Source organism: Eumetopias jubatus, unplaced genomic scaffold (assembly GCF_037043125.1).
Source record: "Eumetopias jubatus isolate StellerSeaLion01/CBP00866 unplaced genomic scaffold, mEumJub1_p1.0 scaffold_4, whole genome shotgun sequence".
Taxonomy (NCBI): domain Eukaryota; kingdom Metazoa; phylum Chordata; class Mammalia; order Carnivora; family Otariidae; genus Eumetopias; species Eumetopias jubatus.
Genome location: NW_028274810.1, coordinates 7,799,869 through 7,817,236, shown reverse-complemented (window position 1 = coordinate 7,817,236; position 17,368 = coordinate 7,799,869). Strand labels below are relative to the sequence as shown.

General features: G+C 38.8%; 2 protein-coding genes across 5 annotated transcripts in view; one reads left to right on the top strand and one right to left on the bottom strand.

The window, feature by feature from the left end:
- GDAP2 (ganglioside induced differentiation associated protein 2) overlaps nt 1–15,301 on the bottom strand; it is a 62,634-nt gene extending 47,333 nt beyond the window's left edge. For all 3 annotated transcript variants that reach the window (XM_028101994.2, XM_088022317.1, XM_088022318.1), the window contains exons 1-3: nt 15,130–15,301; nt 6,691–6,933; nt 5,502–5,641 (exon numbers count right to left, since the gene is read on the bottom strand). In XM_028101994.2, the coding sequence (XP_027957795.1) occupies nt 5,502–5,641; nt 6,691–6,866 (316 nt within the window). In that variant the 5' untranslated portion in view covers nt 6,867–6,933; nt 15,130–15,301. The remainder of the gene's footprint in view (nt 1–5,501; nt 5,642–6,690; nt 6,934–15,129) is intronic.
- Nucleotides 15,302–15,393: 92 nt separating this feature from the next.
- WDR3 (WD repeat domain 3) overlaps nt 15,394–17,368 on the top strand; it is a 30,413-nt gene continuing 28,438 nt past the window's right edge. The window contains exon 1 of one of the 2 annotated variants that reach the window (XM_028102082.2): nt 15,394–15,460. The gene's annotated coding sequence lies outside the window, so the exon portion shown is untranslated. Of the gene's footprint in view, nt 15,461–16,493; nt 16,661–17,368 lie in introns of those variants that run through there. The other variant, XM_028102083.2, reaches the window with a different exon arrangement.

Sequence of the window (17,368 nt, the reverse complement as noted above, 5' to 3'; positions counted from 1 at the left end):
AAATGTTTGGGGAATACAATCATGTTTCCCTCAAATCTTCTCTGTGCCAACCCTAGCCCTTTAAACTATATCTTCAAATGATAGTTTCCACAGTGTATACCATGCTAATCATTTTCCTTTAGGTGTACCCCAGTTTATTATCACTCTTAAAAAGTAGTAATAAAAATAAGATGAATTCTGACTGTATACTACAGGTCCTACCAAGACAGAATAAAGGACAGACATTCTTGACTCTGATGCTATACTTCTGCCCCCTACCGCCACCAGCTCTATTGAGGCATAATCAACACATAACACTGTATAAGTTTAAAGTGTATAACATGATGATTTAAGTATACATTGAGAAGTAATTACCACAAAAACGTTAGTTAACACATCAACATCTCAAATAACTACCTTTTTCTTTTAACAAGAACATTTAAGATCTACTTTCTTAGCAACTTTCAAGTATATAACACAGTACTGTTAATTATAATCACCAAGTTGTACGTTATATCCTCAGAACTTAATCATGTTATAGCTGGAAATTTGTTTCCTTTGACCAACATGTCATTTCCCTTACTCTCCGGCAACCACTATTCTCCTGTTTCTATGACTTCAGCTTTTTTTAGGTTCCACATACAAGTGAGGTCATGTAATATTTGTCTGTCTTATTTCACTTAGCATACATAATACCATCAAGTACTATGCATGTTGTCACAAATGACAGGACTTCCTTCTTTCTTATGGTTGAATAATATCCCATTGTGTGTATGTGTATTTTATACCATATGATGTGTATACACTTGTGTATGTGTGTGTGTATATATATATATATATACACACACACACATGTAGATAAATGAATAAAGAAAATGTGTATGATCCTTTTAATGTACTGTTGAATTTGGCGTGCTAGTATTCTGATGAAAATTTTTGCATCTATGTTCATCAGGCATATAGGACTGTAGTTTTCTTGCAGTGTCTTTTTTTTTCTTTTAAAGATTTTATTTATTTATTTGAGAGAGAGAATGAGATAGAGAGAGCACGAGAAGGGGAGGGTCAGAGGGAGAAGCAGACTCCCTGCTCAGCAGGGAACCTGATGCGGGACTCGATCCCGGGACTCCAGGATCATGACCTGAGCCAAAGGCAGTCACTTAATGAACTGAGCCACCCAGGCACCCTCTTGCAGTGTCTTTACCTGGTTTTGGTATTAGGGTAATGCTAGTTTTGTAAAATGAGTTTAGAAGTGTTCTTTCCTCCTCAATTCTTGGAAAAACTTGAGGAAAATTGTTATTCTTTTTAAATGTATGATAGAATTCACCAGTGAAACCCCCAAGTTTTAGGCTTATCTTTGTTGGGAGGCTTTTGATTACTGATTCAATCTCCTCACTCCTTTTGGTCTGTTTAGATTTTGTTTCTTCATGATTTGGTCTTGGCAGGCTGTACATTTCTAGGAATTTATCCATTTCTTCTAGGTTATCCAATATGTTGGCATATAATTGTTCACAGCAGTCTCCCATGATCCTTTGTATTTCTGTGGTGTCAGCTGTAATAATATCTCCTCATTCATTTATACTTTTATTTGACTGTTTTCTCTTGGTTAATCTAGCTAAAGGTCTATCAATTTTATCTTTTTTAAAATCAACTCTTTTTTCACGAATTCTTTCTAGTCTCTATTTTATTAAATTTCTGCTCTAGAGTTTATTATTTCCTACCCTCTGTTAATTCTGAGCTTACATTATTCTTCATTTTCTAATTCCTTGAGGTTTAAACTTAGGATGTTTATTTGAGACCTTTCTTTTCTCTTAATATGTGGGCATTAATTGCTATGAATTTCTGTCTTAGAACTATTTTTGTTGCATTTCATTTTTTTCAAGATACTTTCTGATTTTCCTTTTGATTTCTTCTTGACCCACTGATTATTCAGGAATGTATTAATTTCTTTGTACTTGTGAATTTTTAAATTTTCCTTCTATTACTGATTTCTAGTTTCACACCATTGTGGTCAGAGAAAATACCTGATATGGTATCAATCTTCTTAAATTTGATAGGGCTTGATTTGTGGCCCAATATATGATCTATCCTGGAGAATGTTCTGTGTGCGCCTGAGAAAAATGTTTATTTGGTGTGGTTGGATGGAATGTTCTGTATATGTCTATTAGGTCCATTTGGTCTATAGTATAATTCAGGCCCTTTGTTTCCTTATTAATTTTGTCTGGATGATCTATCCAGTGTTGAAAAGTGGTATTCTGTGGTCCCCAAGTATTACTGTATTGCTGTCTGTTTCTCTATTTAGGTCAATTAATAGTACCTTAAATATTTATTTAGGTACTTCAATGTTAGGTACATACATATTTACAACTGTTACATCCCTTTGATGAACTGACCCCTTCATTACCATATAGTTACCTTCTCTATCTCTTGTGACCGATTTTGACTGAAAGTATATTTTACCTGGCATAAGTATAGCCACTCCTGCTCTCTTTTGGTTTCCATTTGCACAGAATATCTTTTACTATCCTTTCACTTTCAACCTATGTGTGTCATTAAAAAGCTAAAGTGAATCTCTTATAGACACTATACTGTTGGATCTGTTTTTTTTTTTTTTTTATCCAACAACCACTCTGTGTCTTTTGACTGGAGAATTTAGTCCTTTTATGCTTAAAGTAATTATTTCTTTGGGGCTATTACTATGGCCCTTTTGTTAATTGCTTCCTGGGTTTTTTTTTTTTTTTTTAAGTTCCTTTGTTCCTCTCTTGCTGTCTTCCTTTGTGATTTGTTTTTCTTACTGGTATGCTTTAATTTCTTTCTCTTTATCTTCTGTATATCTATTAAAGTTTTTTTTCTTTGTGGATACCATTAGGCTGACATAAAACATCTTATATACATAATAGTCTATTTTAAGCTGATAACAAATTACCTTCCTCTATGATGCTGTATTTCTAGTGATATAATCTGATGTTAGTGTTCTCAGTAGAAATGAGACATTATCACCACTGAGTCTAGTTAGTTAAAGTCCCAGAGAATTTCTAGTCATTCATCTGCTACTTAAAGGATGCCTCCACTATTCTTGTTACAGAACACATGTAGACCAATAAGACATACAGTCTCTGTCCTCATGGAGGCCAAAGTTTAATGGGAACATTGTCATCAGGTAAACAATTTATGAAATTACAATTGTGATAAAAGCCCTAAAGAGAAGTACTACAGGCTGGGAGCATATATCATGGGGAGACTGGCCAATTCTGAAGTAAATGGAACAGTGCTTTGAGGAAGAGATGTAAGCAAAGACTTAAGAATAAGAGTTAAAAACAGAGAAAGAGCAAAGTATATGCAAAATTGAAAAGGAGCTAAACATAGCAACTGGATATCAGTTTGGTTCAATATGTTAAGGAAGGGAAAAGGGTCTGTGAAAGGAGCCTGGAGGCAAGTGACTGAGACCTTGCAAGTCCTTGGGGAACCAGCTTAAGGAGTTTGCATTTTAAGTCTAATGGGAGGGCTATATGGTTCAAAGCAGAGAAGCAGTAAGAAGGGATTTACAATTTAAAAAGCAATGCTTCCTGTATATGGAAAAGAAATTTAGGTAAAGAAGAATGACCAGCTGAAAGGGAAGCCATGGCTGTAGTCCACAGAGGGGATGATGGCACCATAGGAGATTTTTGAGGCAGTGGTGATAAAGAGATTCAAGATATATTTATGGCTTGATGACACACTTTATGTGGCAGATAAGGAGGAGGAAAGAGTTAACCCTGAAGCTTTTTGCATGAAAAATGAAAAATGGAGTGAATGATAATGCCATTTCACTAACAGCAAATATTTTCTTATATAATAAGGGTTGTCAAACTGGGCTTCCCCATCCTGAATTTGGATAATTAAGGTTTTAAACTTATTGCAAGACTTTTATATTCATCCTTCTCAATTTTTTTTTTTTTTGGCTCATACTTCCAGTCAGTTCAGAATATTTAAAATTCTTTGTTCTAACACCCAAAATCTCCTTATTAACTCCTCTCAGCTTTCTATCACACACAAATTTTGGAAGTCACATTTGTAATCACTTATGAAGTTGTTACCGAAGATGCCCGCAGGTTGGCACTGACTCATCAAACAACTGAGGCCTATAGCTAACACCCGCAATTACACTAAACACTTAGAATGTGCCTAGCGCTTAATGTTCATTATTTAATTTGGTTTTCACGATATTGTTTCCAACGTCAAATACTCACTGAGCCCTTTTATGTGTAGGAAACTGCCCATTTTAGAGAGAAGGAAACTCAGGCCCAGAGGTGAAGTTAATTGGTTTTACATTACACCATTAGTAAAGGGCAGAGTTATAACATGAACTCCTGCTCAAAGGCTCTCAAACACACACTGTTAAATTCTGAGGTTTCATTTGTATCCTTGTATTAAATTTTATTACTTCCTTTTTCTTATCCCCAAGCCCAGCTCTAAGGTATGAGAATACATATACACACATACACATGCACAGGCCATAAGGAATTCTTCCAGATAAGCTTCTCTATTACCTTTATCAAAGAACAGAAGTATTATCTGTACTACATTTTCTAATTTCTGCATGTTCTTCATGGTATCATGCTTTTAGTTTGAGGGCTTTTTCTCCCCTCCTTCTGCTATCATAGAGTTCAGCTTCTTGATCAGATAATGTAATTCTTCTCTATCCCCTCTTTCATAGAGTCAGCATTATTATGTATTCCTGTTCAAATTCTAATATCCTTATTAGGTTAGAAACCAGTTTTCACTGTTAAATGATAGAGGTCAAAGAAATCAAGATTTTATACAGGTGAGATTTGTTGTTTACATTTTAAGAAACATTGCTGTATTTCATAAATACTTTTTATAAAATGGGATGACTGAATTTCACAATATTCTATTTGGGCTCAAATAACAGTAACCTGGTTTGCCAGGCTGGTAATTTAAGAAAATGAATGCAGATAAAGTAAATAAGATTCTGAACTAATAGAACTCTTCCTGTCCCCATTTCCAATGAAATATTCTCAGAAGAATGTTCTGGTTAAGGAAAAAGGAGCAAGTATAAAATTAATCGAGAATATATTTTGCTCTTACAATGCATTTTGGTTTTATCAATAAGTTAATTACATTTCCAAAGTGCAACAACTGCTTTCCACGAGGCATATGAAAAATTCTCTATCAATATCAAATCATGATAAAATTTTTCAGTTTAGAGAAAGGATAGTTGTTTCACAAGGCTTATTAATGCAAGAAAAATATATAGCTAAGAAAACACTACCAAAGATTTAACTGGCTACAGTGATTGTCATTTTCAAATTCGAGAACATGACAGAGCAGTTTACTGAGGGTAAAGTCTCAGTGTTCTGCTTCTAACACAATGTGGGGTTTTCAAAAGCTGTTGTTTATGAAGTTTAAACAATAACAAAACAGCTACATCTACTTAGTATTCTCACTAAATGCAAAATATCCTTCTTCAAATATCAAAAATAAATGTTTCCTAAGCAACAATATACCTAGGAAACCTCACTCACCCTTAAGTTTGTGGAGATCCTCCTTCAAATCAGGTCCTGCGAGCATGAAGATACTCTCTGACACAGGGTTCTTATCTGTAAGATTTTCATTGCTCGTATTCACAATGGCTGTACAGTTCAGTAATGCTACATCTCCTTTCCTGAGGAAATGATAAACAAATGAACAAGTGGAGAAGAGGAGGGAGATAAGAAAACTAACTGCTAATTCTTTCAAAACATTCTATCCTCACTCCCCTTACAACGTTGGTTTTGGTAGCTCACAAGCTTAAGCAACAGCAGAAGAGTAGTTCTGGACTCAGGAAGACTAATCTGGCATCTTAGAACTTTAGTGCAAATACTACAACCCTGAAACCCACAGAACCTTCATGTTACTCCTTTGCTTCTTCTGCATTTCTCTTTCACTGTAATAGAATGCTTATATAGCTAAAAGTGGTTGGTTTCAAGAGCATACCACAGCAGCATTATTTATGATAGCCAAAAAGTGTCAACCCAAATGTCTATCAACTAATGAACTGATAAAGTGATCAATGTGATAGGTACATCCATACAATGGAATATTATTTGGCCATAGAAAGGAATGAAGTACTGATTCATACTCCAACATGGATGAACCTTCAAAATGTTACACTAAGTCAAAATTGATTCCATTTACATGAAACGTCCAGAATATACAAATCTATACACAGAGAAAGTAGATTAGTGGTTGGCTGCAGCTGAGAGATGGGTGAAATGGGGAATGACTGCTAGTGGGAACAGGACTTTGGGGTGATGAAAATGTTCTAAAATTGACTGTGGCGATGGTCATACAACTTTGTGAATATACGAAAAACTACGGACTTACACAATTTAAACTGGTGAATTGTGTGATATACGAATTATATCTCAATAAAGCTTTCTTTTTTTTTTTTTAAAAAGGTCTTACTACTAATAGTAATATCTTGATTGGGGTGATCAAAGTGAGAGAGCAGGTTCATGGATTCATACATGTCAAAATTCACCAAACTGTACACTTTAAAAATGTGCAGTTTACTGTATGTCAACAATGCCTCAATAAAACGTAAGTATAAGCGAAATAATATATCAACAATGTTGGGGCTTACAAAGAAGAGTTTCAAAGAAATTATGGGAAAAAAGTTTAGAAGAAATTATCAGAGTATTGTATCACGGTATGATTTAATCAAAGAATTACCAAAGAACCACTTTCCCATTGATATTCTTATTGTAAAGAAAAGGTGATCTAATAGTGTTTTCCTGAAAGGTTTCAGCTGCAGTATCAGAAGTATCTAATTCATCTTCCCACGAGTCGCCCCAGCTTGGTAGTGTATCCACATCCACAAACTGGGAAGGTGCACCCAAGGGATCCATGGAATGGGAACTTCAGCTTGTCTTTCCCCAAATTCCTCAGCAATTCAATATTCACGGCAGACTTTAGCTTAAGAGACAAGAAAGAACTGTTTTAATAGAAAAATACAGATACTATTTTACTTCTATTAGATCAAAAAAACAAATCTCTACTGTGAAATGCTCTAATAGGACATTGTGTGATTAGTTTCTTAAAATACTCCATAAAAACCAATATACAACAAAGAATTGCTGTAGCTTCTCTAAAACAGGAAGAAAGGGAGATTATTTCAGCACAAATTCTTACCAAAGAATCACGGCCATTAAAATAACCACATGGCCCACCAGTTCTACTTCCCAGAAACACAGGACAATTCATTCAACATTCACTGAATGTCTGCTATTGGGGGAGGGGGGCTTGCTACGTGCTGCAACAGATATAAAGATAAATAATATGGACAATTTAAAGAGTTCAATCAAAAAAAGTAAAGAGTTCAGTCAAATAATAATATGGAGATAAGATCTTAATGATAACTGAGTAAGACAAAATGAGAAGCAGGGAGGTTCCTGCAATCAAGTAGTAAGAGTCAATAAAAGTTTGAATTTAGTAGGAAAAGCTGATGGAGAAGGCATGGATTTGAGAGGCCACATATAAAGGAAGAATTAACAGGATTAGACAATTTATAAGATGTGGCATGAGACACTGATGTAGTAGGATATTGGCTGTACAGAAATACAGAAATTGGAAGAGGAGGGTGATAGGAAGACACACAGTATCAAGTATTACAAAGAGAAGGAAGGATATTTAATTTGCCAAGAAGTCAGATAGCTGTTTCAGTAAAATGTAGATTCATTCATTCACAAATCTTTGTAAGCATCTATTATGTGTCAGGTACTGTTCTAGGAACTGAGGATACACTGGTGAATAAGACAGAGCAAGTCCATGCACTTACTGAGCTAATGCTTCCTGGAGAGGAGATGATAAACAATAACCAAACAAGCAAGCAAGCAGGTATCCAACAGAATGACTGGAAGCAATAAGTATTATGAGAAAAAAGGTGCTATTTGAGTAGAGAGCTAAACAAAGTGAGAGATCAGGCCATATGAAGCACTGCAGAGTGTTTCAGACAGAGGAAATAGTAAGAGAAAAGGCCCAAAGGGCAGGAAGGAGCTTGGTGTATCCCAGGAAAGGCGAGGAAACTGATCTGGATAGAACTAAATAAGCTAGGTAATGAGTGGTAGGTTATGAGGTTGATGAGAGAGGGAAAGGCTGGATGATGCAGTGTGTAAGTCCTGATAAGAAGGTTTGGTCTTATTGTAAATATGGGGGGAAGCTGTTAGAGGATCTTGATAGGGGGAATGACTTAACATAAGTAACACTTTGTCAGATAACTCTAGCTACAGTGAAATCCAGTAGGGGTGAGAGTACAACCAGAGATGCACAGAAAATGACTGCGGATTTAGGTGAGACGGTGACGAAGGTGAGGAGAAATGGTTGGATTTGGAATGTATTTTGAAGGTAGAGTCAATAAGACTTGCTAAATGAATATGAAGGGTGAGGGAAAAGAACAGAATCAAAGGTAAGGTAACTCCTAGATTTCTTGCTTGAAAGAAAGCAACTGAGTAGATGCTAATTCTATTTACAGGGAAGGGGAAGGCTGGAGTAGGCTGTGTGGCACAGTGACAATCAAGGTCATTCTTCCTCCTGTGTTTCTGCATGTGTGAAGTTTGAGATGCCCCTCATTCGGCCAAGTATTGATGTCAGACATGCAATTGGCTATATGAGGCTAGAGGTCAGAGGAGAGGTCGGGCTACGCACGTAAATATGGAAGATTCAGCCTTTGGGTGGTATTTAAGGCTACGGGAACTGGATATGATTACCAAGAGACACAATGCAAATGGAGAAAAGAGACTGGAGGGCTGAGTCCTAAGGCAAAACTTACAGGCTGGAAAGAGGACAAGTCAAAAAAAAAATGAGACAAAGAGGATCGATAAGACAGGAAGGAGCACCAGGAAAGTATGGCAGTCTAAAAGCAAAGTGAAGAAAGTGTTTTGAGGAGTGCTTGAGAAGGCTCAGTAAATGCTACTGAAATGTTGAGTAACAGGACTGATGACTCATCAGTGGGTCTGCTAAGGTAGAGGTCATCACCGGTAACACTGAGCAGACAGACAATTAAGAATGAAAGCTGGCATGTGAACTTCCTGTTAGAGAAGTTTTTTTGTGTGATCCTAATGTGTGTTATTAGAGGCAAGGAGAACAAATACACCTTTCTACATCTAATTCCTTGGTGTTTCTTGCTGAGAAATGTGAGATACAAAGTGGAATGAACCATGGATCAGGCACAATATGTTAATTCTGTACCAGCACCGTGCAGTAGGAAATGTGATCATTTATTTAACAACTGAAAGGCCTTAAAGATTATACCATGATAAAACTGTATGAGAGGATTATTCTTATTTGATACAAAAAACTCTTGAGATTATTTTGAAATAAAGAAACTAATTTTATCTAGAAGTTGGTGTTTAGTCCATCCAATTGGCCTTTGAAACTAGAGGCAACCATGAGATCTGTCGATTTGTTAAAAAGTATTCAAACCTGAGCTGGACGAGCTGCATAGAGGACAAATAGAGACTACATTCATTTTCCATGGCTGAACTGCCTGAAACTCAATGGAATGACACTTCACAGAAATTCATACTTTAAAAAATTATTCACAGATTTTTGAGGACAATGACTCATGCTAAAACTTTTTTAAAAAAATATTTTATTTATTTATTTGAGAGCGAAAGAGAGCATGAGAGACAAAGCACGAGCAGGGGGGAAGGGCAGAGGGAGAGGGAGAAACAGATTCCTGCTGAGCAGGGAGCCCGATGCAGGACTCGATCCAGCACCCTGGGATCATGACCTGAGCTGAAGGCAGATGCTTAAACAACGGAGCCACCCAAGCGCCCCGTGTTAAAACTTTTTAACTATAATATAAAAAATTCCATTAAACATTAAACTTTGTTTTCATTTTGCAAACTTGAGTGCTAACTTTCAGGACAAAATTACTTTTTTAAGTAACTTTTCTTTCTAAGTAATACTCACTTATAGGACATTTAAGAAAAAAAAGTTAAGAAAGGAAAAACTCCCAAACTTTAATAGTGTTCCTATCTTTTTCTATGATAGGTGAAATCATACTGTATGTACAATTTTGAATCCAGCTTCTTTAGTATTTTGAGATAAATATTTCCACATGCAATTATACTGTCAGGGAGAGGAAGGGTGGTGCAATGTGAGAGCTGGGGTTCTGTTATCAGCAGGCCTGAGTTTAGGTCTAGGACCTAACAGCTGGGTTATCCTTGACTGTAAGCCAGGGTTTCCTTATTTCAAAAATAAGAATAATACACTCCTAGGGTTATTGTGAGGATTAAGTGATATAATCTGGCGCAACGCAAGACACAATAAAAGCTGTTATAGTTTTCTCAGAGCCAATGTGGAAGTCCCCTGCACCGCTGTTGAGATAAAGGTATGTCTCCGTGTATGACAAGAGACTAGAACACTTGCTGTCAAAGACTCTAATGAGCACCAAAAACCAAACACAAATTGCTGAATTAAGATATTTATCTCAGTGTCTGCCCTTGAAATGACTTGTTAATCCCTAATACCTAGATCAATCCAACATCTGTTTTCTCTAATTCTGCTCCTATGCTACTAGGAAAAAAAAAACAATCAGTAATTATCCTGTCTGCTGCCAAGACAAATGCATGTTTTTCAGTGTCAGCTGGGCCCTCCATCAACACTATTAGGAAACGGTTTTAATAATTCTTGGGTGACTCTCTATGCTATACCATATAGCATCTGTGGTTAACATCCTCCAAGATGTCCTTCAATAACTGCTTCCTGATATCTATGCCCCGGTATAGCTGCTTCCTACAGTGAATAGGGCTGACCCATGTAACCAACAGGATACCACAGAAATGACAGTATATGACTTCCAAGGATGAGTCATAAAAGATATTGTGCTCTTTCTTGGAGTGCTTGCTCTGGGGAAATTAGCTCATATGATGTGGGACACTCAAGCAGCCCATGAGAGGTCCCCATGGAAAGAACCTGAGGGTTCCTGCCAACAACCAGCATCAATGCCCAGGCAAGTGAAGGAATCACCTTGGATCTTCCAGCCTTAGTTGGGCTTCAAATGACTTCAGCCCAGCTGACATCCTGACTGCAACCTCATGAGAAATCCTCATGAGCCAGAACCACAAAACTAAGCTGCTACCGAATTCCTGACCCATAGAAATTGCAAGATAATAAATGCTTATTTGTTCCACGCATTCATTTATTCAAGCATTATTAGGTGCAGAGACTCTAATGGAAGAGACAGATTCATAAAAATCACACAAATATACATAATCACAGAAATAAATACATAGTTAAAATCTGTGAGAAGTGTTCTGTAAAGAAGAACAAGGTGGAAAGATAATTTAGATTTGGAGAAGCAGAGAATGTCTCTTCCACAAAGTGACAGTTAAGACCAAAAGTAGAAGAGTTTTACAGAGGTAAGGGCACATCTGGGAGCCACACTTTAAACCTGCCAAACTGCCTTCATTTATGCATTTTACTCCACTTCACCAGCTCTCCTGTAAGAGAATGTCGTAACTGTCCCTTCACTATATCTACTCTCTCCTTCCCCTTGGTTCTCCTATTCTAAAAAACTTTCCTACCCCATTTCTTCTTCAGACACCAGTGAAAACTCCTCATTCCACCATTTACCATTAAAGCATAATCTGTTTTGCAGCTCTATTTCCTTTACTCCCATTTATTCAACCTACTGCAGTTTTGCTTCCATCTCTGTTAACAATGCTAAAACTGCTCTTTCAATGTCTAACAATGATTGACCAAATGTCAAATCCAGGAACTAATCAAATTTTAGTTGCATTAACTATTGATCATTCTTTCTCTGAAATTCTATTATCTTCTTTGACAGTAAACTACTGGTGGTTCTCCTGTATCTCTAATCACATCTTGTCTGCATAATTTGTGGGCCCTTCTTCCCAGATCTTAAAAGTCATTGTGACCCATAAGATATTGGGTACTTAATGAGTAATAAATACAGTTCAGGGCTCTCAAAATTTAATGGCATTATATAGAAAGTGTCATAACATTTAATAAAGGGAAAATTCTTTTTCAGCTCCATCTTTAAGCTGAAATTGAGTCTTCTCACCAAAAAGAGGTTTAAATCTCCCCTCTTCTCCAACACAGCAAAGCCAAGCTAGGCAGGAAAATTTGATCTCTGATGCTTAAGGTACAGTGGTTCTTAACATTCTTGGGGTCACAGATACCTCTGAGAATCACCTAAGAGGTCAAGACCTTTTTACCACCCAAAATGTGAGCACATGATGAGCTCATACAAGTATAGAGTTACAAATAAATTTGAGAAGGTTCCCAGACTCAGATTAAGAATCCCAATGATAGAAAGAAGACAGACTGCCCAGGTGAGGGAGGGGGGGAAAAGCTACAGTAATCTATAGCTAAAGCAAGACTTTCCAGAGTATAAGTTGATCAGTTCTGTACTTTGAACAGGTTCAAAGGCAAACACTAAACCTTAGTATTAAAGGTTCCTGAGACAAGACATCTATGCCCAGGATCAAAAAATCTACATGAGACAAGCAGAAGATTCCAGAATGGATCATATCTATTTCCTTAGCCATACTATGTTAAGGGTTACCTTCAGTATCTTCATGATTGAAGACGTAAAGACAAAAAGAACTCTCTATATAATCCAAACCCGTAATGAGTATAAACGATTTTCATTACCCTGCAGCTTGTCTTTTTTCTCAAATATTGTAAACATTTAGGTTAAGTGCTTTTTTTTTTTTTTTTTTTTTAACAAATCTCTCAGTCTTTTAGTTTAAGAAGTCCTCTAGGGGTGCCTGGGTGGCTCAGTCGTTAAGTGTCTGCCTTCAGCTCAGGTCATGATCCCAGCGTCCTGGAATCTAGCCCTGCATAGGGCTCCCTGCTCAGCAGAGAGCCTGCTTCTCCCTCTCCCACTCCCCCTGCTGGTGTTCCCTCTCTCGTTGTGTCTCTGTCAAATAAATAAAATCTTTAAAAAAATAAAAAATAAAAAAGGAAGTCCTCTAAATAATTCTTTATATGAATAACTGGATTGGCTAGAGAGGTTAGATTTTTATTGTTCAAGACTAAGCAGAGTCAGACAGAATACCCTGGATCACGGTCTCAGTATAACCTGGTTTTTGTCTGGATAAAAAGAAAATGGTATCATTTAAGAGAAAAGCAGGAATTTTAAATCTGTTTGCTTGTTCTTCAAAATGCTTACATTGGTTAGACAGGCCTGGATAAAAGTATAAAGAGATAAATTACAGGTTTACCATTTTTTATGCCGTGTATTTAAATATTTAAAACTTCAGGGCACATTAGATATTTATGTATAATACTCCATCCCAACATCAAATCTATTATAATATTTAAAAATCATTCTATGCAAATGGAAATAACCTTTTTTTAAGTTACTTAGGTGGAAAAACAAACTGAAGCAGCTACATATGTCAACAATAAATACAGTAAAACAAAAATATTTCTAAGCAGTGTCAATGGTCTAGGTCAAATTTAACACGGTCATTCAAAAACATCCAGAACACAGGCCCCAAAGGTGAGTCTGTAGTACCACCTTCATATTAAAAGAAGTTTACTATGTCTTAATGATAAGTATTAATAAATTGAACAATTTGAAACTTAAATTAGAAATTAGGGTTATACTCTTTAAAACTGTATGATTTGGGAATTCTATAAGATGCATTATCTTGGTACGAAGGTGCTCTTACACCAACTCTTATTAAAATTATTTTTTCCATTTGTGATTGTCCCTTCCCGTAATATTTCATAACATTAAAAGGAATTTTTTTAAGTAAAATCATGACTCATTCAAATATAAAAATGAAAATGTGTTCAACATTTTATTTAACTCAAAGAGAACCTGTCAGGTGACAGATAAAAGGAATCCCAAAATTGAACACATTAATAGATCAGAAATACTGAAATGAATGTACAAGAAGGCAACTTCCACTGAATCTAAGAGGACAGAATCTGCGTGTCTATAGACAAAAAACATTTAGTACTGACATTAGTTATCTATAGTTCACAGAGTTGTAAAATTGCTTTCTTGGAACAGCTTTCTATATAGAATCTAGATTATGCAGTTTTCTACTGAAGCACACGTTTTTTCCCTATAATAATATAATGCACATCTCCTATGGGAGATATTAACCATACAAACCCACCTAAATGCTCCCTTCCTCAGGAAACTTATTGAAACAATAGTCTGTTGCCACAATTTCCTCCCTTCTCATTCATCCAACCCACAGTAATCTTGTTTCAAAACACCTACAACATCTGTCTACAGTCTCATCATATCCATTCACTATTACTGCAATTTTCTTGACTATGGAAGACTGGCTGCACGTCTTAGGATCTCAAGAAACGAAAAAAAAGGAAAAACTCAAGAAACGTCTGAAAATAACCAGATAATTTAGATAAAAGTCTAATTTCTAGGTTGGCTGCAGATATCTTGCTCAATAAGCGAAGGCAGAGGCTTATTTCTTTTGTACAGCTATATGTTAGCTTTAATTTTCCACAACTACAGACATCGGAACTCATTTTTGAACATTTCTATACAGCCCAAGAATAGAAGCGGACAGAGCTGCGAGAGAGAAAAACTAATTTCTACCTGGTGACAGGGCACCTAAACCTCAATTACCAAGCAAGGAGGAGTCAGCCCTCGTCACTTCCCCCTCAAGTGGCCAGGGAGCGGAAACACAAAGCCAGATCAATGTCCCTCCAGGGACTGCGGGGATCCAGACGACTCAGCATCTTGGGCTTAGCGCCTTACCAAGCCCTGGCTGGAGCTGCTCTCAGTTTGTGGGACGCCGGGTCCACAGCCGCGGCAACATAAACTCAACCCTGGGACTGTAACCCGCAAAGGTCCCAGCCGCCCTATCTCGCCTGCATCAGGGCGCGTGCCTTCCTAGTGACTCCAGCACCACTGACCCTGGTGCCCAGGTCCACCTACCCTCTCTCTTCGATAGGTCGTTCCCGACAGCGCCGCGGGCCAGAGGAGCCCGACTAACCTCTGGGAAAGAAGCGGCAGGCTCATTCTTCCAGAGAGCGGACAGCACTAACCCCCTCTGTCCGTACCCTCAGTCCCCGCCGAGTCCGAAAGCCTCCCGCCGCGCCCCCACCCCGCTCCGCCCCGCCTTCCCTCCCGGCCCCGGTCCCAGTCCCACTTCTTACAGCACTCCGGCGGTCCCATCCGGGCGGGCAGCAGGGTGGGTTAAGCTCCTCGTAGAAAGCGTCCGAGCGGCATCCCCGGACACCCTTGGCCAGGAGCTCGGCGGTCAGACGAGTCAAAGTCCCAGGAGGCTGGAGTGACCAGCTGCAAGAGCTTTGAGTGGCGAAACACTGACTTCCGCTACCGGCCGGTCCTCACCAACCGGAGAGCGCCTACGTCATTTCCTCCTCGAAGGCAAAAGGAATGCCGGGCGGAAGTGGGTCCCGAAGCGGACCCGGAAGGGGTAGGTCCCGGCGCCGGGTCCAGGAGGCTCGGAACCTCGTGGAAGCCAAGGTGAGGACTGTAGGCGCGCGACGTTTGATCGCTTTTGCTCGCGGCTCAGAGTTAGTTGCGTGGTCCTGGCTGAGGCCTCCGTGGCGCCAGCAGCAGAGGAGGCGGGGGCATTTGCGGCCGGTTGCTAGGGTGGTGACTGGGAACCTACCGTCCCCGGAGGCCGCCAGCAAACGCCCGGGGCTGGCGCGTGCACCGGGTCTCCCGAGGATGCTCAGGCATCGGTGCGCGGAGCACCCCCTCACTCTGTCCTGACTGAAGACTCGGGTTAGGGACGTCTGACAGGTCTGTTACTACGCCCCAGCCCCTCAGTACTTCATAGAAACAACGTGTTTTCGGGCTCCGTATGTATTGGAACCAGGGATGGTAGGTCGCGGAAGAAGGTTAGGTCGTGACCTCTCTCCAAAAGGCGTTAAGATCTGTGCACGTGAGACACAAATGACTAGTGCCAAGTCGTATGGAACATACTTTTAAATACTGGGGCAATAGAAAAGGCTGCGAGAATGGTCTAGCCTCGAAGGAAGTGGGCCTCAGAAGATAATACCGATTTAAAAATAGGTTAGACATGACAGTGCACCTTATTCTAGGTGAGAGGAACAATATGAAGAAAGCAAGGTGGCAGGACAAGGAAGGAAACCAACTAACCTGACAAGAACCCAGTGATAAAAGACCTGGAACAGAAAATGGAAAGAGAGAAAAGAATCCTACTTCAGAAAACCGATGAATTAGGTGGAAGTTTCTAACAAAAGAGAGGAGAGAGGCAAAGAAGCAGTTTAGCTTAGTGGTTAAAAGAAGAAATTTTGGAATTTGACTGTGTTGGAACCTGGCTTTGGCGCTTAAAACTGGGTATATGACTTTGGGCTAGTTATTGCATATCTCTTTGCTTAGTTTTCTTGTCTGTAAAATGGAGGTAAGAATAGTACCTACTTTGTAAGGTTATTGTGAAGAATTTTTTATCCTTATACTTAAAATATTCTAGGTGCTTTTCATTTTATTTATTTATTTATTTAAAGATTTTATTTATTTATTTTGACAGAGAGAGAGAGAGAGAGAGACAGCGAGAGAGGGAACACAAGCAGGGGGAGTGGGGGAGGGAGAAGCAGGCTTCCCGCGGAGCAGGGAGCCCCAATGTGGGGCTCCATCCCAGAACCCTGGGATCATGACCTGAGCCGAAGGCAGACGCTTAACAACTGAGCCACCCAGGTACCCCTCTAGATGCTTTTTAAAAAAATATTTATTTTAGAGAGAACATGAGCAGGGGGAGGGGCAGAGGGAGAGAATTTCAAGCAGACTCCCCACTGCGCACAGAACCAACTTTGGGGCTCAATCTGATGACGCTGAGATCATGACCCCAATGTAACAAGAGTCCGGGGCTCAATGGACTGAGCCACCCAGGCGCCCCTAGATGCTTCTCTAAGTGCTTTGCACATGTTAACCCTTTTAGTTAACTCAGTTGCTATTTGTAATTAAACAACTGCATTTGTTTACTCAGGTGTATACATTGAATAAATCGCCATATAGTAAGTGCTCTGTAAGTCTTGGCTGCTATAATAATATTTTTTATTAATGAGCCAAAGTTTGCCGCAAGGCTTATGAGCCTGAATGGCAAAGGGGATTGTGTATCTTAGAATAAGAAAAAAAACGAGGGGTTCAGGAAGTGAGGTAGGTTCGGTTTTACCCATGTTCAGTATGATGCTGCAAGGTATTTGAACGGGTATCTCATGAAAGTTTTTGGAACTCTATCATTTGTATTCGCGTACATGAACAGGACTGGAAATAGAGATATAGGTGTCCCTAGGCCTAGGTATGCTATATGAAGACTCCAAGGAAAATACTGTGGAAAGAATTGATAGATGGCCAAAGACTATCAAGAGGAACTATAGTTAAGGGGCTGGAGGAGTAAGGAAGAGT